This window comes from Haliotis rufescens, unplaced genomic scaffold, assembly GCF_023055435.1.
Source record: "Haliotis rufescens isolate VD_foot unplaced genomic scaffold, xgHalRufe1.0.p SCAF_43, whole genome shotgun sequence".
NCBI lineage: Eukaryota > Metazoa > Mollusca > Gastropoda > Lepetellida > Haliotidae > Haliotis > Haliotis rufescens.
The window spans coordinates 3,381,342-3,408,723 of record NW_025964146.1 but is presented as its reverse complement, the minus strand read 5'-3'; the positions used below and the strand labels follow the sequence as shown (position 1 = coordinate 3,408,723).

Sequence of the window (27,382 nt, the reverse complement as noted above, 5' to 3'; positions counted from 1 at the left end):
GACTTATTCCCCACTATAGCTTTGTTAAAATACCCAACTGAATAGCACAACCCTAAACATACCCGTCCAATCAAATGTTGAGCAAGAAAAAGTCTGTGCAACATTAAGAGAAGGGAGAGGTGGAGGTGGCACCGAAGCTGTGGAGGAGAATGAGTCCAGGGTAATTATCCAAACAAAATGAAGACATACTACCTTTGATAATCAAGGATGGTATGGTGCTGACCGATCTCATTAAAATCAGATCTTAGTTCTCACTACCGTTAAACAAAGATCTGAGGACATCCCATTAGGGGTCACGTCAGAACGACCTTTCATCCAACCAATCAGAGCGTCGCTTACCAGATCATGAAAGTGACAGTTGGAATGTGATTTCTAATCAAGCAACCTCAAAAACTTTAACACAGCGTATTCCGAACGATAGTTACAGGCTTAACGACTGAATCCATACAATCTAGACCATCTATTAGCCATTCCAGAAGGTAGTTTTGTTCGGGTTTCAAATTATTAATCGAGAATTTGTCAAAATATGTTTTGAATCGTAGCTGCCAATTTGAAATTAGTGCCGTAAAGCATGAGAAAGCTGCTTTCTGATTGGCTAATGTCGACTTCTTGTCAGTCATTCCATTGGTCAGTCAAAGTTCACACAAGGTCAGTCTGACGTGACCCGTAATGCTGTGTTCTCAGATCTTTGTTTAGCGGTAACGAGAACTAAGATCTGATTTTAATGAGATTGGGTGCTGACAAACGTAGGTTATTACCAAGACTATGGGACACAGGAAACGTATATAATATATATATATATTGTGCAATGCATGCCCCTCAGATATACTTTAAGCGGTCTGGCCTGGCATACAAGACACTACAAGGGGTAGCATTTAACATTTGACATTTTCCCAATGAAATTTCATATTTAATTAAAATAAATTCCCTCTAAATTTGTTTGTTACTAACGTTTAAGAATGACATCACGACAAAGGATATGATGGAGCCTGGCTTGTCCAGGAGTCTTGTTGTTGGTACAGTAAACAGGCTGTCCACATCTCTCATCTCGCAAGTGGCAGGAATGTGGAGTATTATCCAAAATGTTTGATTTCACAGAAACAGCACTCGCGTCAGTCCTCTATTCACCTGAAGAAGAAAACAGCATGTATGTTACACAGATTAACAGTTGTGATCTGTAGGTTATATTGAGGCCACAGACAAATAGTTGGGATCACTCCAAAACCATGTGTAATGTCCTACTCAAGAGAAGGGAGTAGTTCCTTATGGCATCCGTCTACAGCTGAATAAAAGTTAATACAAACCTCTTCAAAATCAGGACATCCGACAAACACATCACATTTGTTATAAATAAAACTGTATTGTGAAAGAAATATGACATGATTTGAAAATGATTACTGGTATTTTTAGGTGAGATTGAAATTGAATTATCTCCCTTTGACTAGCAACCAGCACATTTTCAGTGCTTCATTGAATTTAACCATTAAGAATAGACTTTCAATCTGTGTGAGTTCATTGACGTATGTACCTTCATAGAGTGAGAGCCAACTGTATGAACGTCGGAGCTTCTGACTGGTGGAATAAACTAAAGGTTAATTCTAGACGTGTGATTTTACTATGAAGAGTTGATATACTACAGGTGAAAGAAAAGCAAGTCCTCTGACCAATGAGCTCTCAGGTCGTACCACACAAGGGCTGGGAGTCCAAATTTACTACCCGGGTACCCACACCCATATTAACCGTACCCCACCTGGGTACCTGCTGTAGGTCTCAAGAGATAGGTACAAACTGTCCAATTCGGAAAAGTTTGACCGTAGCCCTGGCAAAATATATTTAGATGCACATATAAAACTTTCTGGTGCATACATACCCAGGAAGTGATGATGATGGGAAAACCCTGCATCAGTTTCACTTACTTTTCCTGTATGCATATTCCAGTGCACTGGATATCGTCCTCATATCTGTCTCAATGCTCTTGGCCCAGTTTTCAACATCGCCAATTTCCTGAAATATCAAACTGATCCGTAACATCCTAAGAAATTGTGTTCACAGTAAATCATTCAACACCACTTCCTGAGAGTAACATTGAGAGGATTCCTGGTTAGGATAGGCCCCTGCAACCAATGCTTGTCAGAAGGAGTCACAACATGGATGATCAGATTGGCAGACTCAGTGATTTGGTTGATTGTATGACATCAAACCCGACAGAAGTCAAGGCATGCTGCTTCCTATATTATCAACAGGGTTAGAAACTAACAGTTTTTGTCCACTAGTCCTTATAATGATAACATATAGCAAATCCCTTAAAACTGGCCAATTTCTACTGGTCCTTAGGATACCTTTACCATTGGGCAGTTTGGTAAGGACTACAGGACTAGTGCCAATTTCTAACGCTGATCAATAAAATCTAATAAAATTATGGGGAGAGACAAGTTTGGGGTGGTAGACTCCCAAGTTACGGTATTTTAACAATGAAAATGATCTACTCCGCCTGACAATCCCAAGCTGCACAGTGTTTGTGAGGCGTTACTGTGTTGAGCAACTCACTTTCAAAGCTGTATTAAAATCTTCCACCAGTTTGAGCCACTGCATGGTCTGCTTGGAGAACTGGGCAGCATTTTCTTGGAGGATCTTGGTTTCTGTATTCAGCTTCTTCTCGTTTACATATGCCTGAGCAACACTACAACATGAGGGAGGGAGTAACACACAAGGCTCCCAGTCTTAATCTCACAAATGTATACTTTTTAAAGGTGAGGAGAGGTGAAATTGGGTTTAACGTCGCGTCCAAGATTATTGCACTTATATAGCGACGTGCATCCACGTATATGTGTGTGTGTGTGTGGCTGCTTGTACTAGTCTGGACTGATGCCGATTTATAGTGCTAGCTCACTGAGATACCATGCCGCAGTTTAACATAAATACCCCACTCAGACACAGTATACTGACTCCGAGCCGACCAGTCCTTGTTTTAGCCCCTTAATGCTGAACGCCAGACAGGGTAACAAGTACAATCTTTTAACGTCTTTTTTTATGACGCAGCCGGGGATCGAACCCCAGACCTTCCGCTCTCAGGGCGGACGCTCTACCACAAGACCACGGAGGCGGTCTACTTTTCAGACTAGTCCAGAGGACTTATTTCACTAGTAGCTACTCCTGCTTGAACAAGACAAAATGTTTACTAGGGCTGGGACGAGTCCAAATTTACTTCCCAAGTACCCACCCCCCAATTATCCGACCCTACCTGGTTACGAGCTGTAATAGATAGGTACAAAATGTCCTATTAGGAATAGTTTGACCGTAGCTCTGGACAAAATGTATTTAGATACACGTATAAAACGATCTGGTCATGCGTATACAGAAGTTGACTGAAGTTTTATCTTTATTCAAACATATAAAAATCAGAAGGAATGGGTGCATAGTCAGAAAGAAATGGGAACATTAGTGACTTGTAGTGTAACCATATTTGATCTTGATCATTTTTGTCATTAAACACAATATATCACATGACTAACCACAGGTCCAGATAGTTCATTAGGAACCCGGGTCCTTCTCAGTACACACCCGACCCGAGTACCTGAGTTACCCGTCCAAGCCCTAATGTTTACTAGGTTTACATTTTCCATCAGTACTATTATTCAGTTCCAATTTGTAGCAAAATTAAAGCACTGAGAACCGGGTCAGTATTATAGCCCTCATAAGCTACTAGTCAATGAATACTGCCATCAATGGATCTTTAATTGTCAGCACAATTTAGTGGTTTATGGGTAGCGGACTAGTGTGAATTTTGAAACTAAAATACCATAATCAACCTTACAATTATCCTGAGATGAGAATGAGAACTGTATGCAACAAAAATCTTGTAAAACATACATCACTACATCTAGGCCTCTTATGTTTTATAGGGGCGGTCGGGTAGCCTAGTGGTTAAAGTGTTCGCTCGTCACGCAGAAGATCCGGGTTCGATTCCCGACATGGGTACAATGTGTGAAGCCCATTTCTGGTGTCCACCGCCGTGATATTGCTTGAATATTGCTAAAAGCGGCGTAAAACCATACTCACTCACTTATTTTTTATAATTTGGTTTTACCCTGCATTCAGATGATCGACCAGAACGTGGGACAGAGCAGTTGCAGCTACAATGGCATCCTTCTTTCTCCTTTCTAGAAACAGTCACAAGAGACATGTTAAATAAATATAAAACACAGATCCTTTGTACTGGAATTATGGGTAGAATCAGACAAGATTAATATCGCTGAACAGTGCTGGCCTACAGGCTCTCTGCCTTCAAACATCAGCATTAGTGCACATGACAAAGGTCACATTCATTGTTTGTTTGTTGTTTAATGCCTCTCTCAGCAATATTCCAGGTATATGGGCGGTCTGTAAATAATCAAGTCTGGACCAGATAATCCAGTGATTGACATCATGAGCTTTGACCCATGCAATTGGGATAGGATGACATGCATCAACCAATGTCAGTGAGCCTGACCACCTGATCCTGTTAGTCGCCTTTTACCTCGAGAGGTGAAAAGGTGTTAAACATCACATTCATGATTTCCGCACTTATATAGCGACATGCATGCACACAGAAATTAAAAAGTGTCCTTGAGGACTGCTCCTATGACTTTTTAATCCAGCACTTTTAACTTTTAACATTAAGGTGAAGACAAGTACCCCTTGACTTTCATGCTTAATTTCGACCACTGGACTGCGAACTCTTGAGGACAATAGTCACAACATGAATAGATCTATGTTGTACTGTGTGCTGAAACGAATTGTGTTGGACTGTGCGAGTTTCTTCGTTTCTGCTTTATCCTAGATTGGTAATTCGAAGTGCTGACAATGATTCACACCAATGTTTTCGTCAATAACACAATTCAGTGACATTGTGTCTAACCAAAGACGACGTATGTACAAAGCAGTCAGACACACATGACGGAATGAGAGTGAGAATCAGACAAACGAGTGAGAATCAGACAAACGAGACTCAAGCGGACACTGAACAGTGAACTGGTGAGAATTGCTGTAACCAGTGACTGGTAATATACGTCGTAATCATAACCTTGAATTTCTTTTCTGGACTGCTGACGTGTTTGGTGCTGCTTGACAAGATTGGACAGCATAACTGCTCTTGAGATAACCCTCAACTGCACATCTACGTTGTGGAAATGGGTGGTAGTCGATTTCCTTTGGCAGACAGCCGGAAGTATGTTATGGTGCGATACTATATTCCTAGCGACAATTTTACAACTTCGAAAACATTTTATAATGTGTGTCTTCTAAATAGTTCAATTGGATCTATATATATTTCGGATTAATTTATTCACAAAATAACTACTTAATTCAATAATTTCATATCTTTCTTCTCATCTCCTTTTATTACTTTGAGTCATGTAAAAATATATTTCGGACTCTGAACTGTAGTAGTATTTATAAACTAAACTGGTTCCACTATTGGCGCTTTCACGTAAAAGACAGGAACCCAGTCAATTTTAAGACCACTTTTGTATCCCAGGAGACCGCGTAGAACATAGCAGGGAGGGGGTGGGGCAGTTGATGTGACTTCAGCACACGAAATGTGTGTCTTATGGTTCATGCATTTTCATCCCTATCACTTGGGAAATACCATCTTACCTAGGCAATGGCGTATCTGACTTTAAATTCCAGTTTCCACCCTTGCCGAAATAGGCTGGAATTCCGGAGTTATATTTTGGCTGGACTAACGAGTCATTGCATAGTTCAACAAATGGACTTTTATAGTCAGTTAACTCCCTTGCCTCGGGAAGATGGGGAAATACAAACGTTCGATTCTCAAAATCGGTATTTATAACGCACAAACTGATTTTATAATAGAATTTCATGCATTCGTTGATATTGGCGCTTAATGATTGACAAAAATTATATGTATATATTGCACTGATAAACACGGATGTAGAATATTGTCTCACTAAATAGTTTTATTCTTTACGTTTTGGGGCTATATAACGCGTTTTGAACCGGCCTGTGTCAACGTATCGGTGGCGTAAATAATTAAATTTGATGTCATCCATTGTTTTTGACGTCGCAGGCGTCCTTTATGTGACGTCGTTATAACAATGGTTTAATGTGTGTCTTATCCGTACTTTTCTACATTTATCTTCCAAAATAATTTGTTTATGACAGAACTTCTGTAACATATCGTAGCCCACAATTGATTCTCATTCAGATGGTTTGACGAGAGATAATTTTGTTCCAGAAAATAAAATATTGTCCAAATGTGAAAGACGTTAGGAAGATGTATGAAAGTGTATAATGTGGAAGGGCAATGCAAGTGTTTTGATTCGAATGGCAAGACACTCAAAATAGCCGTCCAATCATGTCTCTCTCACGATCGCGCCTAGTTCTGTACAAAGTTAGCCATAGCAGAGTGCAAACGGTGATGTCACTTCCGAAAGGAAGCTATGGTGGTGAATTGTTCTGCAGTATTTATCATAACTGAATGGGGATCTAATACACCGGATACGCGAGGATGCCCTCACGTCAACTCTCATATGTCAATCAGTGAGTGAGTGTACGTGTTGTGTTTAACGCCGCTTTTAACAGTATTCCAGTTATATCACGGCGTGTCAGCTTAATGTGGGAGGGAAGGCCGAAGTGATGCAGGTCTCAGACGTTTACCACTTCGGTTAAACCCACGAGCACGGGTACGGTACTGACAAACCTAGAAACATAATCGGGGTGAACCGGGATTCGAACCCACAAGCATAGGTTTCTGGCGTGCCCAAGGGACGCAACTCTGCACAGCGAATCGCGGCGCCTTAGACGACTGGGCCACCCGTGCCCCCTCATATGTCAATCAGCCAATGAACGCTCAATTTACCTCATCGTTCTGAGATATCCTTGATCGCATACACGTACAAGTGCACGCGGGGCAGTGGGTAACATAGTGGTTAAAGTGTTAGTGTGACGAGATGAAGACCCGGGTTCGATTCCCCACATGGCCTTGTTCATGTTGTGGGACCTATATTGGATAATAATACCATTCCAAGCCCCAGTTCCCCGTACTATCGTCCATCAGGGAGTGTGCCTCCACGTGTTTGGTTAATTCTGTATTGTAGGAAATCAACCCCGCCCCCGGTACAGTGCACACGTTCTGGAGATCAACTGGAACTTACATCTCTCTCAGAGAGCATATATATATATGTTTATTTTGTTCATATCATGTACAAGTACGTTATTTCATTTACACGCACACCCACAGAGCGGATAAGATAACAGCTGGTTACTGAGCCTGAACTTATTCATTTAGGAATCTGAGCAACACGGGGTTTTAGGAAACGATTTAAATCGACACAATTATATATTTTCAACATACAGTATGTGATGTGGTGTCTAATGTCAATCACCCGCGTACCAAGACGTAATCGTTATGGAGAGAGTGAGTGAGAGAGAGAGAGAGGGAGTGAGAGAGAGAGAGAGGGAGCGAGAGATTTCTATTTTCGTATTGATATGATTTATTTTCAGAATATGATAGAATTTCTATGCTTGGTAACAAGTCGCAGCCATATAGACAATAAATCAATGACTAATCAAGGTTTAATCACTTGACACCTGGTTAATTGCCCACCGGCGGCCTGGAACTAAAACAACACAGCTGTCTATTCTGATTGTCATCGCAGCTATACATGGTATTCCGCCAATTACCCTTGAGTAGTGATAAGTCCAGTATCTTTACCCTGTGTGGTGTTATACCTCAGTTGTTTATGGTGCGATTCGCGGGTGCGCCAGGTGCCCATTCATTCAGCACAGAACCGCATGGTAAAGTTATGTAGTTGCCATTACGGATATTTATGTAATTAACCTTTCACCTGCCAAGTATTTTTTATGTACAATTCTTAGACAGGTGAACATTTAGACGAAACAAAATAATCGGCATGCACTATCAATTTGCCTATAATGATGTACAATGTTAAACATGGGGTATCTTGCGATTTATATCAAACTTCAGAAGTTGAATTTCCTATAAGTTACACATTTTCAGGGATGGTACCCCAGATAGATAGATAGATAGATAGATAGATAGATAGATAGATAGATAGATAGATAGATAGATAGATAGATAGATAGATTAGGCAAGTCTAAATAAAGGATGCCAGTCTTCATAGGATCAACTTGTTCCTATTAGTAACATAATCTAGTAATTATGATTTATACTAAAAATAATGCCTATTGCCAGTCTTTATAGGATCAACTTGTTCTTATTAGTAACATAATCTAGTAATTATGATTTATACTAAAACATATTGCCTAATAGACTTGTGCAAGTCCTCGCCATTAAAGTTCACCATAGAGTGTGAATAATAGAGAAAGTATCAAGTTCGCGTGTTTGCCATACCAAATTTAGTTACGACACTCGCGTCAGAGATTCGTTGATTTCACTCTCAGTCACACAAACAATTCTGACTATCTATTTTAGAAAAATAATTATGACACGCACATGTATACATGCTTATATACTGTCATAAATAGGTTATTTCGTCATGATGATTAACACCAGCATCGCTTACTTCGACAACAAACTGGTGATGTTAATTAGTGTCTCACAAGAAAACAATTAACTACATTGCGACACGAGACCCATACTGGGATTGTCGAATCAGAGCGAGGGTCGTTGAGACACTCACTACCTGTGTGACTAACCCAAACATAACCGCCTAGCGGAGCATCAAGGGAGACAACTGCGACAGTGACCTCATTACTCTTAGCATGGCGGCTTATGTCGGGGCTATGCGCCCTTGTGTCTACATTTTCGCTGCACTGGCGATTTCTAATGGCTTTAACTTGGACCCTAGATTCTCCGTTATTAAGAGAGGACCTGCCGGGAGTTACTTCGGATTTTCTGTAGCCGAACATCAAATCGTCACCGACAGCTTGGATGGCAAACCAGAGGATTTACCCGTTGAGCAGAATGTGTAAGTTGAGCATTGTGTACACAAGTTCGTGGGATGGTCGCACCCCCATTAGACAAGTGTGATAGTATTTTATTTGTATGTATCACGTGTCTATATATTTGTCTGCTTATATCTCGAAGCATGTGCGCTTTTGCAGTGTGGTTGTTTAGCAAATGCTCAGACAAAATGCCGGATCAGCGCACAGATGGCCTAATGCATTGTCAAGAGACAGTGTCAGGTGTCAAAGGTTGAAGTTCAACCTACCCGTCCGTGACAATGTTTGACCAGTGATGCACAAACACCGCAACATGCTGTGAAATGTGAGAAAACTACAAGTATGGACTGTCTGTTCATATTTGTACCATAGCTGTTTGTCAGAGCTAGAGCCAGGTGAAACACTGAACTGGATACAAGAATTGTGAGATAAAATCCGTGCTGAGTCTCAGGTCATTCATTAGGCCAAGTTTTTGTTATAGGGGTTAAATTCTTTAGTTTTGTTATCTCAACTAATGGTTGTAAAAGTTTACCTAAAGATCGAGAGCAAACTTCAGTCACCGTCCTGACTTTAATCGTAAACACTATAGTACCAATCAATACTGCAGGTACACTTTTCACCTGTTCCTGTAATCGATTAGAAATGGTCTTCAGCAATCTATGTTTTTAGTAAGAGGGTGGTCAGGCCTAATTGTTTGCATGTCATCATATTCTAATTGTATGGGTCGATGCTCATGATGTCAATCACCAGTTCGACAGGTCCAGACTTGATTATTTACAGGCCATCGTCATATAGACATGATAGATGGAATATTGCTGAGTGGGCGTAAAACAACAAACCATTGTATTACCTGTCACCACAAGCTACGTGCCCTTGTCCACTGTTCAGCATGGCAGTCGAGTAGCCAAACGGTTAAAGCATTCGCTCATAACGCCAGGACCCGGGTTCGATTCCCGACATGGGTACAATGTGTGAAGCCCATTTCTAGTGTCCCCTGCCGTGATATTGCTGGAATATTGCTAAAAGGGGCGTAAAATCAAACTCGATCACTTACTCACTCACTTCATTACCCCTTCTCTTCATTACCCGTGATAACCCCTTCTCTTCATTACTCATGATTACCCCTTGTCTTCATTACCCGTGATAACCCTTCTCTTCATTACTCGTGATTACCCCTTCTCTTCATTACTCGTGATTATCCCTTCTCTTCATTACCCGTGATAACCCCTTCTCTTCATTACTCGTCATTACCCCTTCTCTTCATTACTGGTGATTACCCCTTCTCTTTGTTACTCGTGATTACCCCTTCTCTTCTGTTGTAATTAATGTAGGTCATGCCGAGAATGTATATTAGATAAGTCAACATGGCTTCAGATGGTGTTAAGGGCCTTTATGGTCAAGGACATTAAAAGTCAAGGTGGGGCTTTAAGGGCTGCCTTGATGTGAGCTGTGTATGATAGCCAACGATCAGTTATGTTTGTGTGTACAGTGTTTGAAATGGGAGTGGGCTGGTATCTGGGAGGTCTCCTATAGTATTTGAATCTAAAGACCCAATAAACTTGTAACTTTAACATTAGGGTTTATATTATAACAACATGGACAAGGTCACTGTGACTTTAATGCTTATTTCAAACTGTGGTAGTGATGGTAATGGTATATATAAGTATTGTTCAAAAATAAACAATGCTACAATTACATAAGGAAGGCAATTTATAAATGTCAGCTTCTGTATCGGATGAAGGGGGAAGTATATACTCGGAGATGTTGTTCCTCATAATAAGTAGGCAACCATTAATTATCCTCCTATTGTGTATCACTTCTAAATGCCATTCAAGGACATGATACAATTATATAGACTCACACTTTTTAAGTTTGACTTGAAATTGACAAATTCTGAACACAGATAATTGGTTGGTGATGAATATTTGATTTGTAGTAGGGAATGCCAAGCACTTCTGTAGGTTGTACTGTCTTGAGCTAAAATATTGAAACATAATTAAAATTTCAACATTTGGAATTAAATACTTGGACAAGAGCACAGCTCAATATTGATTCAACATTTGTAATATTTAGTATGTTGATAAATGTATCAATGCATGTATTTCAATCAGGTTCTCTCATTCCTACCATCAAGATAGCAGTTACCAAGGTAACCAGGTCAGTAAATGTTCAAATGCCAGCATCTCCTGCTTGTTGTACGACCTCTCTGAGACAAGGACCAAGGTAGCAATGTTACCCTGGCTAATGTTGTGTCATGACGATCTCTCTGAGACAAGGACCAAGGTAACAATGTTACCCTGGCTAATGTTGTGTCATGACGACCTCTCTGAGACAAGGACCAAGGTAGCAATGTTACCCTGGCTAATGTTGTGTCATGACGACCTCTCTGAGACAAGGACCAAGGTAGCAATGTTACCCTGGCTAATGTTGTGTCATGACGACCTCTCTGAGACAAGGACCAAGGTAGCAATGTTACCCTGGCTAATGTTGTGTCATGACGACATCTAGATCACTGTTCACAGGGTGCAGCAAGCCACAGTCCTTGTACCCTATATGATGCACCAGGACATGATGTGCCACAGTCCTTGTACCCTATATGATGCACCAAGACATGATGTGCCACAATCCTTGTACCCTATATGAAGCACCAGGACACGATGTGCCACAATCCTTGTACTCTATATGATGCACCAGGACATGATGTGCCACAATCCTTGTACTCTATATCATGCACCAGGACATGATGTGCCACAACCCTTGTACCCTATATGATGCACCAGGACATGATGTGCCACAATCCTTGTACCCTATATGATGCACCAGGACATGATGTGCCACAATCCTTGTACCCTATATAGTGCACCAGGACATGATGTACCACAATCCTTGTACCCTATATGGTACACCAGGACATGATGTGCCACAATCCTTGTACCCTATATGATGCACCAGGACATGATGTGCCACAATCCTTGTACCCTATATAGTGCACCAGGACATGATGTGCCACAATCCTTGTACCCTATATGATGCACCAGGACATGATGTGCCACAATCCTTGTACCCTATATGATGCACCAGGACATGATGTGCCACAATCCTTGTACCCTATATGGTACACCAGGACATGATGTGCCGCAATCCTTGTACCCTATATGATGCACCAGGACATGATGTACCACCATCCTTGTACCCTATATAGTGCACCAGGACATGATGTGCCACAATCCTTGTACCCTATATGAGGCACCAGGACATGATGTGCCACAATCCTTGTACCCTATATAGTGCACCAGGACATGATGTGCCACAATCCTTGTACCCTATATGGTACACCAGGACATGATGTGCCACAATCCTTGTACCCTATATGATGCACCAGGACATGATGTGCCACAATCCTTGTACCCTATATAGTGCACCAGGACATGATGTGCCACAATCCTTGTACCCTATATGATGCACCAGGACATGATGTGCCACAATCCTTGTACCCTATATAGTGCACCAGGACATGATGTGCCACAATCCTTGTACCCTCTATGATGCACCAGGACATGTATCGATGCAAAACCATACAAGTATACATACTTTATGCATCGGGGATGTTTACAAAATGGCATGGACTTCAATAGTTAATATGATATCTGCCTGCATAAAGAGGTCTCAAGCTGTTTTATCGAATGACACAGATCTACCGTGAACTCATGAAATCAATATTATTTTCTAACCCTACTATTGAGATATGTTATCGTTTCACTAGTGTTCAAATTGAGGTTTCTCCCATAGCTTTTGAATCTAGGGACCCCTAATTTCTTAATATTTGACAATAGGATTATGACAAGGATGACTTGACTTTCATGTCTGACAACACAGCAACCAAGTGTCACATAGCCCTAATGTTCCAATCACCTCTGTAGTCTAGTGGAGAGAGCATCTTCCAGGGGATCGGAGACTCGATCCCTTGCCGTGTCATACCAAAAAACATTAAAAGATGGTACTTGTTTTTACTCTGGCTGGCGCTCAACGTTTTATTTACAGGGATGAAACAAGAACTGGTCGTCTCAGACTAAGTATACTGTGTCTGAGCATGCTGAGTGGGGTATTCATGTTAAACTGCGGCATGGTATCTCAGTGGGCTAGCACTGTAATGCCAGCATCAGCATTCCAGACCAGTACAAGCAGCCACACGCACATGCATGCATGTCACTATATAAGTGCAAAAACTGGAACACAACTTAAAGCCCTATTTCACCTCCCCTTGTCATTCATTCTATCATCCTCTGTTTGTCTGTCGCTGGCTCCATTTAAAAGCTACTGGTAACCATGGAGATAGATCTGGAATGTCATGCACTGGCATGATGTTTGCTTGTTGCAATGTTCCAGCCGTATGACGGCGGTCTGTAAATAGTCAAGTCTGGGCCAGACAATGATCGATATTGTGAAGAACAATCCATGCCGCCTGGGTATGATGACTCGCCATCAACCATGTCACAGAGTCTGACCACCCGATGGATTTGGTTGCCTTTGACGACCAGCATAGTCTTCTTAGGACCTGTAACTCCCCATGATCCTCAGTAAGGTGGTCTAGCTTTGGATGCTGGGGGTCTATAGGCTGGGTTTAATATATCTAATTAACCTATTGAGTAATATTTTGTTTAAATTTGACCTGGTTTGTTTTCAAAGTAGACACAATTTATGGATAACAACGTGTCCATTTTGTCATCCGTCAACTTCTAAGTAATGCCTATCAAACAATTCACTAGTTTGTTTATATTTAATTTGTGATTAATAACCTCTCTGTCTTACTGTCCTTTGTCGACAGGTATTTGACGATAGGTAACTTGGTTCTCATCGCGATATGGCTGCAATATTGCCGATGCGATGTAAAACTTTAACTCAATCACTCCCTCAGAGGACCTCCCCTAACCCAGAATCCCCGTGGGTCAGACTGACTGGCATGAAACAAGCTCCAACTGCAGTTACAGTTTTGTTCGTCATTCCGAATCATCAGTTCTTGTTGCTTAATATTATAGTGACAAGCTCCTCCATCCTTGCAAATAACATCTTTAGAAATGTTACGTCGAGGGCAACAGCTGAGTCTAATTCAAAAGAGAACATGCTGCCATGGGGACAATATGCTTTGTTGACAATACCGATTGGTTGATCAATTATGTTGTCGATCATTTGGACAATAGAACCACCAATAAAGAAAACGCTCACTGAATGGAGTGTGCTTTCAGCATGGAAGAAAATATTCAATTAGTTCACTTGGCTGTCTCAATGGATTACCAGGTCAATGGCTCAGCAATTGCAGTGAGATGAATTTGTATAAGGAATACAGAAATATGTCAGATGTGCTGTTAGTTTATATGTGATGATATTTAAATCAATTCTAACTCTGTTTATTTTGGATACGCTCCAGATGTAAAACCTTTGAAGTTGGCCATTTGACATTCTTGAAAATAAATGAATTTACTCAAAAACTTAAATGTCGTCCCAGTCAGTTTATCACCGTACCAGTAGTTGCTTCAACAGAGAAATTGTCTGACAAGGGTTAAATAAAAATAACTGTTTGTTTGAACGTTTGTGACAGACCTGCCAAATAGCATTCTGCGCTAACAATATAACAATGTTCTCAAACAAAGGATTGTTTTAATACTGACAGGACGGATGCATTTTGACAACTACAGAAATGAAAATAACCACCAAATCTGCCAGACTCTGAGTTCTGTTCTTTAGTTTTTTTGCTTGATGGCAGCAGTTATTGCAGTTTCGGATCTGTGTTATTTTGTCAATGAATGTTAACTGTAAATTGATCTGTCAATAATAACAGTCCCTGTTCAAGTACAACATTCCCAAAGGGCATGACATTATCAGCCTGGCATACACAGCAGTGTGCAGTCAAATATAATTCTCAGCTCCCTGGGGAGTATTTAGAGAATAACAACAAGCTACGACGAGTTACAGGTTATGTGTCCCATGTCAATGTAGGATGTTTTACCGAGGGACACATGAACCGTTATTTCGAGTTTTGAGTGGGTTATTGTATGTATTGTTCATTGACTGTTTAAGACTCTGTGGTCTAGTGGTAGAGTGGATGGTCTTGGGCGTCATATCAAAAGATGGTACTTGTTGTTGCCCTGTCTGGTGCTCGGCATTAAGGGGCTAAAACAAGGACTTGTCGGCTCGGAGTCAGTATAGCGTCTGAGTGGATCATTCATGTTAAACGGTTGCATGGTGAGCTAGCTCAATACAATGGGCATCAGTCTAGACTAGTACAAGCAGACAAAACACACACTCACACTCACACACACACTCACACTCACTCACTCGATCACTCACTCACTCACTCACTCGATCACTCACTCACTCGATCACTCACTCACTCACTCACTCACTCACTCACTCATTCACTCACTCACTCACTCACTCACTCGATCACTCACTCGATCACTCACTCACTCACTCACTCGATCACTCACTCACTCACTCACTCGATCACTCACTCACTCACTCGATCACTCACTCACTCACTCGATCACTCACTCACTCACTCACTCACTCACTCACCCACTCACTCACTCACTCACTCACTCACTCACTCACTCACTCACTCACTCGATCACTCACTCACTCACTCACTCACTCACTCGGGGCGGTCGGGTAGCCTAGTGGTTAAAGCGTTCGCTCGTCACGCCGAAGACCCGGGTTCGATTCCCGACATGGGTACAATGTGTGAAGCCCATTTCTGGTGTCCCCCGCCGTGATATTGCTTGAATATTGCTAAAAGCGGCGTAAAACCATACTCACTCACTCACTCACTCACTCACTCACTCACTCACTCACTCACTCACTCACATGCATGCACAATTGCTATATAAATGCAATAGTTTAGGAAATGTTAAACCCAATTTCTCCTCACATTTTATGAAAGAAAACAAAGAAAAGTTGTATGGAATGAAAATCCTTGAGAGAAACTGCACTGCTGGCAGCCTATTGTTTGGATGACGTAATTAATCAATTTGTGATGTGAACAATACTGAACACTGTGAACAATGGATGATGTCATAGATATATTTCTCAACAATGGAGCACTATGACGGCGTCGGAATGAGCTTTCAGAATCTCTAAAAAGCACATGTACAAATATCGTAAAGTTATTACATACGAACATTCTACCCTTCCCGAATAATTATCTTCAAGACTACCCACAACAAAATAAACTTGGCATCCAGAGTGGACCAACTGTTAACATTTTTGCTAGTAGTATACACGCCAAGAACGAAAAAATAAAAACTATACACGTTAAAGATTGCTTTCACAATGATATAAAACCTATATCGACAGTCTTTGGTAATTAGACCATAAAATACTTAGAAGTTAATGTTATCTTGTTTTTGAGAACATATTTGTTTCTAGAAGCAGATTTGTTTCAAGAAAGAGATTTGTTTTTGGAAACTTCTCCAGCATGTAACCTTTTTCTGAACAACTCTAAGACATCGATCAGTGTCAGTACTCCCCCTGAATGTCAGACAGTCCGGTACCATGTGTATGAGGAACAAGTACAGGGAATGTTGATAACTGTAATAGCTCACAGCAGTTCCATAACGGTAGCAATGTCAATATGCCAGGCTTATATATAGGATGGAAACTGTCATGTTACCATATGTATTCAAGTGCCTTGTTCTTAGTCAGGCCTATGGCAACAGGGGAGTGGGGTAGACAAACATCTAGACTTTGAAATGTTTGGGTGTTTTGTTTGTTTGCTGCTTAACGCCGCACTCAGCAATATTCCAGCTATATGACGGCGGTCTGTACAATAATCGAGCCTGGACCAGACAATCCAGTGATTGACATCATGAGCATCGATCCATGCAACTGGGATCGATGACATGTATCAACCAAGTCAGCGAGCCTGACCATCCGATCCGGTTAGTCGCCTTTTACGACAAGCATAGACGCCTTTTACGGCAAGTATGGGTTGCTGAAGACCTATTCTACCCCGGAATCTTCACGGGTCAGACTTTGAAATGAACATATTTTACAGAAAATAACAGTTGTTGAATTATCATGATTATAGGTATCAAATATACTATAAAGGAGCCCAGACACTTTCTTCATTTTTAGAATTCCTGATACTGCAGTAATCTAGACTTGCCAAACATTATAGACTTGCATCGGCTGTATTGGATATATTTGTTTCAGGGTCTGTATGACAGACTAGGTGGTGAGGTAGCCTAGTGGTTCAAGCAATCATCGTAACACCAAAAACCTGGGTTCGATTCCCCACATGGGTACAATGTGTGATGCCATTTCTGATGTCCCCCGCTGGATATTGCTGGAATATTGCTAAAGGGGGCGTAAAACAATACTCTCTCACTCCTAAGGCAACAATAAATAAATGATTAGATTTTCGTCCAAAATTTAAAAATGTGAGGTTACTTTCGTGAATCTTTGTTTTTACAGTCCGACTGATTTCCAAAGTGACTTTATATTACTACCAGTGACTAAGTGACAACATTTAACTGCAATAGTCATGAGTGAAAATAACTACTGACTAATGAGGACTTATTCATGATATTATTAGTCATGTTCACAGCATCATAAAGAAGCAGTTTAGACTTTCTCAGAAATAGGAGTTAAATATTTAGGACACAGAACTTATAAGCATGATAAGTCATGTGGTACTTGGATAAAGTTCAGAGGTGAATAATTTGTTTATCTGGTTTAGAATGTATGATTTGTACTCAGAATTTACCTGGATCTTTCTACCTGTCAGTCTAGGTAATTATTTTAAGGGCCCAAGCATGAAAATTGGGATACAAGTGTTAATGCCATTTATTGTCAAATGGTGTTTGTAACAGGTCTCAGAAAAATAAAAGAAATTGTCAGAAGGTCCAGATAGTGTTGAAAAGAACAAAGTCTTCGCCCGTAGGACACTTTCAGGACTAGCTAAACTTGTCTGGGTACATCTTCCCGAGGCAAGTGAGTTAACTGACTATAAAAGTCCAGTTTCCACCCTTGCCAAACTAGGCTGGGATTATGGAGTTACATTTTGGCTGGGCTAACGAGTGTATGCATAGTCCAATCAAAATCGCGCACTGAAATTGAAATCCGGTTCGTAAACTGTCATGCAGAGTTCGGTCGACTGCAGGATTTGCAAAGCATGTGTACCGCTAACTCTATGTCAACAGATATTTTCTAAATCTTTTCATGCGCCACCGTTTTGTTTGAAGCAAATGCAAGTGATACGAGAGGTTGAATCTGATTGGTCAATAGGAGAGGCATAGAAAGGACATAACTCGTAAGAGCCACTGGTGGCGCTACGATCGAGCCCAAGAAATCCAGCCTAGTTCGGCAAGGGTGGAAACTGGACTTTTAAAGTCAGTTAACTCTCTTGCCCCGGGAAGATGGTCTGGGTAGTCCTGCACCATGACTGTGGAATATATTTATTTTATGAAATATAAATAAATCTAGAAACGCATACAAAAGCAAGTCTAGCCAGCTCAAGCTAGCTCTATTCCACATAGGGAATTTTTTTATATTTTTAGAGTCAAGAAGGATATTGTGTAATATAAGATTTCAGAGACTAAATCTTAGTCTATTGTCTTGGCAAAGTATAGAGATAAGGCCAAGAACAAAGTACCTGTGTTTCAGGTATAGCCCCATCAGATTGGGCGTGTAGGAAGGTTTACTTTTTATTGAATTTGTTTCATAATGAATTATAATGATGGATGGCTTGTTTAGAACTGTTGGTAGTTGCGATGTTTGTAGAATTTGTAAGTCAAACTAGATATAGCAATGATGCAGAGACATAAAAAGAATTCTGAGAAGTCGTGGGTACAAAACTTAATGCACATGGTAAATGAATCAAATGAATATTGGCAAAGACAATGGAAGAGTTCATGTTGAAAGGGGGGTTTCAGGTATTTGGCTGAAATTCTTGGAAATAATACACGGTTAGAACAACAGAGTGACGTCACGAGAATTATTTATGACTGAGTATAGTCTATCAGTATCACTGGCCAGCTGGATCAATGACTTGAAACAACAGGAGACCCGCTATTGCTGTTGGCTTTGGACCAAAGGGCCACAGTTAAATAACTGACCCCTGAAATTTAGTTTTGTTCAAGTTATAATTATTGTTTTTGTAGTTAAAGATGAGTTTTAGATCTTTTATCAAATGATTATAGTAATCTGTAAATTTAATTTAAATCCTTACCAATTTTATTTCTTGTTCTACAGTTTTCATCCAAATTTGTCAGATTTGCCAAAATGACATCCTCCAAAAAAAAATACAAAATGATCTGGCCTTACATTCTCAATTTGAAAAATGAAAAATATTGCTAAAAATGGTTAGAATGACCTAGAACGTAGAGTAATGAGTTATCACCTGACACACATGTTTACACTTTGATATGATGTAGTCTCCACACCTCTCAGCCACCCCCTCAAATACCAACAGTCTGTGTCTTCTCACTAGCGCCATCTGGTGAAGAGCTTACGAACCTCACCCAGACCTCGCACATGAAGCAACTGATGTTAGTCAACATGTATGAGTAGCGGTTCCGTGGAGATTGTACGCTTCCGCGGCTGTTCCTCGCGATGGTAGATCCGTTTGATAGCAGTTGACTTTTTATCAGTTCCTTCCTTGCATGTAATTTGGAAAAACAGAATTATTCCTGCTTGAGATGATCTTAATTGCTACTGAGCATTACAAGTGAGATTTGAAGTGCTCTAGACACATATTCGTGTTTATGAATTCTGCTACACCATGTTCCCCCTGAGCAATGTAGGCATGGGTAATGATAGATAGAAGACCTCATTAGGAGTTGGGTTCAAATAGAGATGCTTGTATTCATTTTAAGAAGGGATAAGTATATGTGAACAAAACTGTGAAGAACATAGAAATTTGCCTTTCTCACAGTAACTGATGAACCACCATCATCCCCATCATTTTCTTGTCAGTCATAAATGTCTTGCTTGTCATCTATATGTGTCTGTACAGCTTCATCCAAGAGGCAGGCCACTAATCTATGACACGAGTTCTAATCCCATATTCGCCTTGATAATACATTTTTCCAAGGCAAGGGCGTTAACTGACTGTAAACATGTAAAAGTCCAGTTTCCACCCTTGTCGATCTAGGCTGGAATTTCCAGACTTGATCGTAGCGCTTCCAGTGTCTATTACGAGTTATGTCCCTCCTAATGACAATCAGATTCCACCTCACATATCACTTGTATCAAATCACATGAGCACCTTGATTACAAACATGGAAAGATTTGCAAAATACCTGTCGGTGCTCAGTTGACTGTACATATGCTTTGCAAATCCTGCAATCAACCTAAACCATTATGTTGAAATCCAGGTAACTCTGGAAATCTTAGTTCAGCGAGGGTGGAAATGGACATTTATAGTCTGTTAACTCCCTTGCCCCAGGAAGATGGGTTATGACAAGGAACCTTGGTCTTTCAAGCCTATGGTCAGACACTCTTATATAAACAACATTCAATCACACAGTCCCTTCACAATTTGGGACGTTTTGAAAAACAATTTTGACAAATTCCGACCATGACATACACACAACCATTATCAGGTGATATTCATAGCTCTTCATCAAGAAGGAGGAAGGATGGAGCACCTTTAGAATACAGTACCACAACTTCTTGTGAGGACGATCTCTGCCGTAGGTCACATGTCTCAAGACAAGCAACCAGTTTTTAGTAAGAATCCGTCGGACTCGAACCTGTGACCTTCGGATTGTTAGCCTGACAGCTAACCGACTGAGCTACGTCCACACTGTTAAAGTTAGTGCAAATTTACCTAGTCATGCCTATGACGTTACGGAACTGAACGAAAAGGGTTGAATAGGTGACGGACACTTACGAAGGTTACGGGTAGGCATGGTGTCTCGCGACTCCAGTCTACGGACACTTGCGAATGATCCCGATGCCATTTGGCACACTTGTTCCGTAATCTACAAGATACCGAGTGGTGGGGAATGAGCCGATATGCCGCGAACTGAAAACGACTCCAGGCGTCAGACGTCAGACGTCGAACTCGCGAGTACGCATGAATGATATGGTATTTAATAATTCGTAGGGTGATTTTTGTTACAGAAAAGTGTGGTAGGGAACACTGTAAGGATGATGTGGATAATAGTAAGGAACAATGGAGGAATAAGCATGACTAGTGACAACACAACGGTGAGTTCGCTTTTGAATCAGTACTGAAAAAATGTAGCCGGTGAAAGTGGCTTGTCTGAATGTTCCACGACAGTTTCCAGTAGCCAAAATATTCGACACAAAACAATTTCATTCTTTGTACTCAACGTTTTTGTGTGAAGAATATTAGGAGCCGCTATATAATCTATAAGAGCCACTAAACATGCTAAATGAGTACCTGACCCTAATGATCGTAAAGGGGTGATTGATCGTAAAGGGGATCCAAGGGTTAAGGATAGAGAGTTCGGGGTAACCTACCCTAAAACATTTGGATGTGTTCAGCGCCAATATAATATCCCTAATAAACTGCATTCTTGTGCATAATAATGAAAATTAATGAACTGAAAAAATAATGTATGTATATCAGTTCCGATTTATAACCATTTTATCCACTTCAATTATGAGAAAAACGAAATAAAAAATATATAAAAAATAAAAGTGCTTTCGTAAACTAGCGCTTGCTCTAAAATGCAACGCCGCAGGCCATAATTAGTAAACAAATACTCAAAACTCTCAACACCGCAGTGCGTATTCAATGACATGGCGTGTAGAGACGATAGATCACTGGGAGGAGCTTATGCGCACTCAATGAATCCTGACGTCACTTGGCATTGTTTCGGCGGTGTGACTGGCTGCAAATTACGTCATAGGGTATGATCACGTGTTTGAAAAGTTTGTGGTACTGTATTCTAAAGGTAGGCCGGAAGGATGGTGAACACTGAAAACCGTTGTAGACTCTGTCCTCCCCATTTCCTGGTTTGAAGGTTACTGTGGGTCACTGTAGTCCTGAGGTTAGAGATGATTAATCCTGGCCACTGGGTATTGTTAGATTAACCCTGCATGTGTTAATCATCCTCTGTACTCGTCAGCTACAGTCTCCTTGTTTGCTCAGCCTGTTGCCATGGAGAGATGACCCTGGAAGGGGTCCAACTGACCAGGAGCTATTTATTTACTTAACAACCAGCCAAACTTAATGTGATGAGTGATCATGTTTCCAGTTGGATATTTGGTTAAGGTCACATTTAGTACAGCTATGTTTCCTTTGAAACTAAACAAAGTCAAAGGGTCTTTGTCATAACAGGGTTCAAAATGAACATAAATCTGCTAGTCCGAGACAACCAGTTTGTTTGGGCCTCACTACAACATACTTTAGAGTTATAATGGTCGTAGCGTTACATCTCATCTGCTTCAAGCCCCCCTCCCCATCTGCTTCAAGCCCCTCATCTGCTTCAAGCCCCCCCCCCCCCCAATTTCTGCCCCCTTGATCTGCTTCAAGCGTCCTCATCCGCTTGAAGCGCCTCCCATCTGCTTCAAGCCCACTCTTCTGCTTCAAGCCCCCCCCTCATCTGCTTCAAGCCCCCTCTTCTGCTTCGAGCGTCCTCATCCGCTTGAAGCCCCCTTCATCTGCTTCAAACCCTCCCATCTGCTTCAAGCCCCCTCATCTGCTTCAAGCCCCTTATCTGCTTCAAGCCCCTCCCCATCTGCTTCAAGCCCCTCATCTGCTTCAAGGCCCCCCCCTCCCACCCACCCAATTTCTGCCCCCTTGATCTGCTTCAAGCCCACTCTTCTGCTTCAAGCCTCCCCCCCTCATCTGCTTCAAGCCCCCTCTTCTGCTTCGAGCGTCCTCATCCGCTTGAAGCGCCTCCCATCTGCTTCAAGTGTCCTCATCCGCTTGAAGCCCCCTTCATCTGCTTCAAGCCCTCCCATCTGCTTCAAGCCCCCTCATCTGCTTCAAGCCCCCCCCCCATCTGCTTCAAGCCCCTTATCTGCTTCAAGCCCCCCCCATCTGCTTCAAGCCCCCTTCATCTGCTTCAAGCCCCCCCCCCCCCCCCCCCTATCTGCTTCAAGCCCCCACTATCTGCTTCAAGCCCCCACATCTGCTTGAAGGCCCCCCCATCTGCTTCAACCCCCCTCATCTGCTTCAAGCCCCCCTCCCCATCTGCCTAAACACCCACCACCACCAACACCCACCACCACCCCCATCTGCTTTAAGCCCTCTCATCTGCTTGAAGGCCCCCCCCATCTGCTTCAAGCCCCCCTCATATGCTTCAAGCCCCCCTCATCTGCTTTAAGCCCCCTCATCTGCTTCAAGCCCCCCTCCCCATCTGCCTAAACACCCACCACCACCAACACCCACCACCACCCCCATCTGCTTCAAGCGCCCCTCCCTGCAGACCTTGTATCAACTGGGAGTCAGCTTGCTGTAGATGTTCCACCAACAGAAGGCAGGACAAGATGGAGCAGTATCCCCTTTCAATTACACTGATAGCAGGAAATACCGCCAGGCCCCATTGATACGTATCAGAGGTCATTTCATTCCATAATGTCACATATCATGTAGCTAGGTGCTGGTGAGGTTTATGGGAGTGTTCTGTTGGGAGTACCAGGTTGATGCTGATAGGAGGAATCCAAACTGCATCAACTCGGGGATCCAGAATGTGTGGAATCCGGGCTTGGAATTTTGGAATGTGGTTCCTGAATTTGAGAAGATTCTTGGAGTTTGGTTGGAGTTTCGATGACAACATGTTGGGTGTGTTATATACATGTAACAATTAAAAAAAGAAAGTAGTAAAATGGTGTTTTGATGTAGCCTTTGTATATTGCAAACTACTGATATATTAATAATGAATATACATTTCTCACAGTGATATAAGCGAGTGAGTGAGTGAGTGAGTGAGTGAATATGATTTTACACCACTTAAGCAATGTTCCAGCAATATCAGGACGGGGACACCCAAAATGGGCTTCATACATTGTACCCATGTGGGGAAACGAACCCGGGTCTTTAGCGTGAGGTGCGAAAGCTTTAACCACCAGGCTACCCCATCGCTGGTGATGTGAGCAGGGATTTTACTAGAGACATAACAGAGCTCCAGATAAGCTTTTGGTGTTGTGGGTATTTTACCCATGCATTTCAAAATCATTGGGTATCAGTAATTCTATCTGGGTATTCAAATTTCTGTTACCCACTAGTTTTTACACATGTAGGTATTTAAGTCAAATATTTAAAAACACTATTCATCTAGTACCCGCAAACTGGTGTCGTGTGGGTTCAAGAGCTTTATAGGACTCAAAAATACCACGATACTTCCACAAAAAAGTGTGATGGCAAATGATCATGATGTAACTGTCATCGTGGAGTTTGGCAAGGTTGACGGAATGCCCGTTTATAATTTCAAAATAAGTTGCTGATTTCCTAATCGAATACGCAGGGTTACTTCACAATATTTTGATGATACGCACAAGTTATATTTTTGTAGCGTATCTGTAATGATCGTTGCGTATTTGATACGCTTGGATTTTATTTTACTGCATATTTCTGCATTTCTGATGCATATTTTACGCAGATACGCAGCTTATCTGGAGCTCTGGACATAAGGCATTTGGACATTTTCATGAATTTTATTTGTTGAACTTTATGACAGGACATTCTCTATATCATTGCCAATATTAACTGTGAAAGAATTCATTCAATGCCCATGATGAGTATCTGCACCCAGTTCAACATGTTCCAAAGCATCGCTTATGAAGAAAATGTCAGCTGCTGACATGAAGTAGAGGATGTAAGGAACTTCGTCATAATGTCAGATAATCCTGATAGTGTAGGTTCCTGGTCAGACAGCCCCTGACTGGACAACCAAGTATTGCGTGGGAATGTTACCACAAATATCATTCCTTTCATCACGGCACTGATGAAGTTGGCAGGCTGCCAGAGGGATGTGGTAGACTGGCTATCTGTATGGATCCATATTTGGAGGATACTGACCTAATATATTGTATACCGATAACGGGAGGTTACACTGTCGGATCTTGGGGAGGGGGGATCTATCTGGAGGATACTGACCTAATATATTGTATACTGATAACGGGAGGTTACACTGTTGGATCTTGGGGAGGGGGGATCTATCTGGAGGAGTGGGGGGTCTGGAAGAGGGGGGGTGCAGGAGCCAGTGTGTCCGCCTATCGTACTTTTGTTAACACTTTGACTGGGTATTACACTGCAAACCCTCCTTCAAAATCCATAATCTGTCTTCGTGTTATTTGCCAGTTAACGTAATTCGTTGATATTACAGCATTTAAGCTTTTGCCATGATTCCTTGTCTATGGGCTTATAAGTGTTTTAGATTTGTCAGACTTAAACTGACACATGTTCTGATGTATCCCAAATTTGCTGTATTGTCTGGTTCTGTGAATTAAGGGTACCGTATTCGATGTAATAAGCACCCCACACTATTAAGCACCCACGGCGATATTTGCTAATATATTGGCTAGTGAACAATCCCAATTAGCACCCTTCCGATTGATCAATGTACACAAGACTTATTTATTCGTGTATAATATGCACTCATGTGTTACATGCACCCTTAATTACGGGAAATTAAATTCTCACTGGTCAGACTCACTGATTTCAATCCATGTATCCCAATTGCATGGATTGATGCACATGATGTCAATCACTGGTTTATCTGGTCCAGATTCAATTATTTGAAGTCTGCCATCACACAGCTGGAATATTGTTTGTGTGGTGGAAAACAAAAAAATTGTACCTGGAAAAACTGACACACCAATATATACCAGGATATCTGTTCAAAGCGGCGTTAAAGCTAATTCACTCACTCACTTTGCCTGCAATGTTCACTGTTATGACATCTATCTTTCTGCCTGGCAATTTGGTGTCTTTCACTCGTGTTAAGAAATGCCAGTACGTTGTGCTGGAGCTGTCTGTCACAAAGGATGATCAGAATTAACATTACAAAGAAGATGAATACCTCATGGTGATGTGAGCATTTATGACAAGAGGCGTTATATGCTGAATAACATTTGATGCCCTAATAAGTCAGTAAATCTGTTAAGGAATGTTGGCCTATATATATCATATATACGAGTTATCAGTTTTCTAACATCTAAGACTTGCCACGACATTGCATGTCCAGCATCAACAACTACTTCAAACTGTGCCATTTTTATCTCATTAAAATCACATCTTTAGCATGTTAAGTTCTCGCAATCGCTGAACAAAGATCTGAGGACATCCCATTACGGGTCAAGTCAGAACGACCTTTCATCTGACCAATCAAAGCGTTGCTTACCAGATCATCAAAGTGACACTCAAAATGTGTTTTCTAATCATGCAACCTCGAAAATGTTAACACAGGGTATTCCGAACGACAGTTACGGCCCGTACGACCGATTCCTTCAAAATTATTGTCTATCTCTCGCTTCCGTGGGATAAACATTTGAACTGAGGAGGCGTTGCACAGTACGTGGGAAGCACTGCCATACAATCGCAACCATATATGAGACATTCCGGAATATTCGTTTGTTCAGTTTTCAAAATTTTAATCGAGAACTGTGTCAATGTATTTTTCAAGCGTAGTCTGAAATGTAAGTCACCAGGTTGGAACGAGTGCTGTAAAGCTTGCGAAAGCTGCTTTCTAATTGGCTGATATCGACTTCTTGTTAGTTGTTTCAGTGGTTGGTCAAAGTTAGCAAAAGGGCGTTCTGACGTGACCCGTAATGGGATGTCCTCTGATCTTTGTTTTGGGGCAGCAAGAACTTAGGTCTAATAATGAGATTGTTTTTTACCCTGAAGGATAGGCCTATATGACGTACATATTGCCCGACTACCTACATATGATGAACGTAAAGCTTTCTGGTGCTGTAGTACATGCAGGGAGAGGCTTTACCAGAAGTCTGCTGGCTGGAATAGACTATTATCTGTGACTTGTTAGAATCTTTGATAAGTTTGACATTAGGCAACATAGTCAAGGCCAGCGTGATTAAACATAGTTTCACTAAGTGTTGGTAAGTTTTTGGAACATATTCAATGAGTTGTACTTACAACACTTTTGGTTTACCATATTCAATGTAATAAGCGCCCAGGGTGCTCTAAAAATTAAAAATAGAGGGCTCTTATTTTAATATTGTTTTTGGTGAAAAAAAACAGAATTGAAAGATCGTAAATTTCGTGGCTTATGCTGACAGCCTGAAATGTTTACATACGACGGATATATTTTTCGAGAATTTAATTGCCCGTAATTAAGGGTGCATATAACACATGAGTGCGTATCATATGCGAATAAATAAGTCTTGTGTACATTGATCAATCGGAAGAGATTGTTCACTAGCCAATATATTAGCAAATATCGCCGTGGGCACTTATTAGAGCGGGATTCTTATTACCATGATTACGTCAAATACGGTAATTGTTGTGCTAATGTTTATGTAT

General features: G+C 41.3%; 2 protein-coding genes across 3 annotated transcripts in view; one reads left to right on the top strand and one right to left on the bottom strand.

Moving 5' to 3' along the window:
* Positions 1-645: 645 nt before the first annotated feature.
* Positions 646-5,224, bottom strand: LOC124151148 (biogenesis of lysosome-related organelles complex 1 subunit 1-like). The gene is made up of 5 exons (XM_046523493.2): positions 5,063-5,224; positions 4,088-4,160; positions 2,548-2,680; positions 1,917-2,004; positions 646-1,128 (listed from the first exon to the last, which is right to left on the bottom strand). The coding sequence occupies exons 1-5, from the start codon at positions 5,121-5,123 to the stop codon at positions 1,121-1,123; spliced, it is 363 nt and encodes a 120-aa protein (XP_046379449.1). The 5' UTR covers positions 5,124-5,224; the 3' UTR covers positions 646-1,120.
* Positions 5,225-8,725: 3,501 nt separating this feature from the next.
* The window catches only part of LOC124151149 (integrin alpha-PS1-like), a 93,102-nt gene continuing 74,445 nt past the window's right edge, over positions 8,726-27,382 (top strand). For both annotated transcript variants that reach the window (XM_046523496.2, XM_046523495.2), the window contains exon 1: positions 8,726-8,951. In XM_046523496.2, coding sequence (XP_046379452.2) covers positions 8,746-8,951 — 206 coding nt within the window. In that variant the 5' untranslated portion in view covers positions 8,726-8,745. The remainder of the gene's footprint in view (positions 8,952-27,382) is intronic.

Coding starts and splice junctions, on each gene's coding strand:
- LOC124151148 (XM_046523493.2), bottom strand. CDS start 5,123: ATGCTGTCCAATCTTGTCAAGCAGCACCAAACACGTCAGCAGTCCAGA. Junction 4,161..5,062: donor GTCCAGAAAAGAAATTCAAG/GTTATGATTACG, acceptor GACTGTTTCTAG/AAAGGAGAAAGAAGGATGCC. Junction 2,681..4,087: donor GTCGATCATCTGAATGCAGG/GTAAAACCAAAT, acceptor CTCATGTTGTAG/TGTTGCTCAGGCATATGTAA.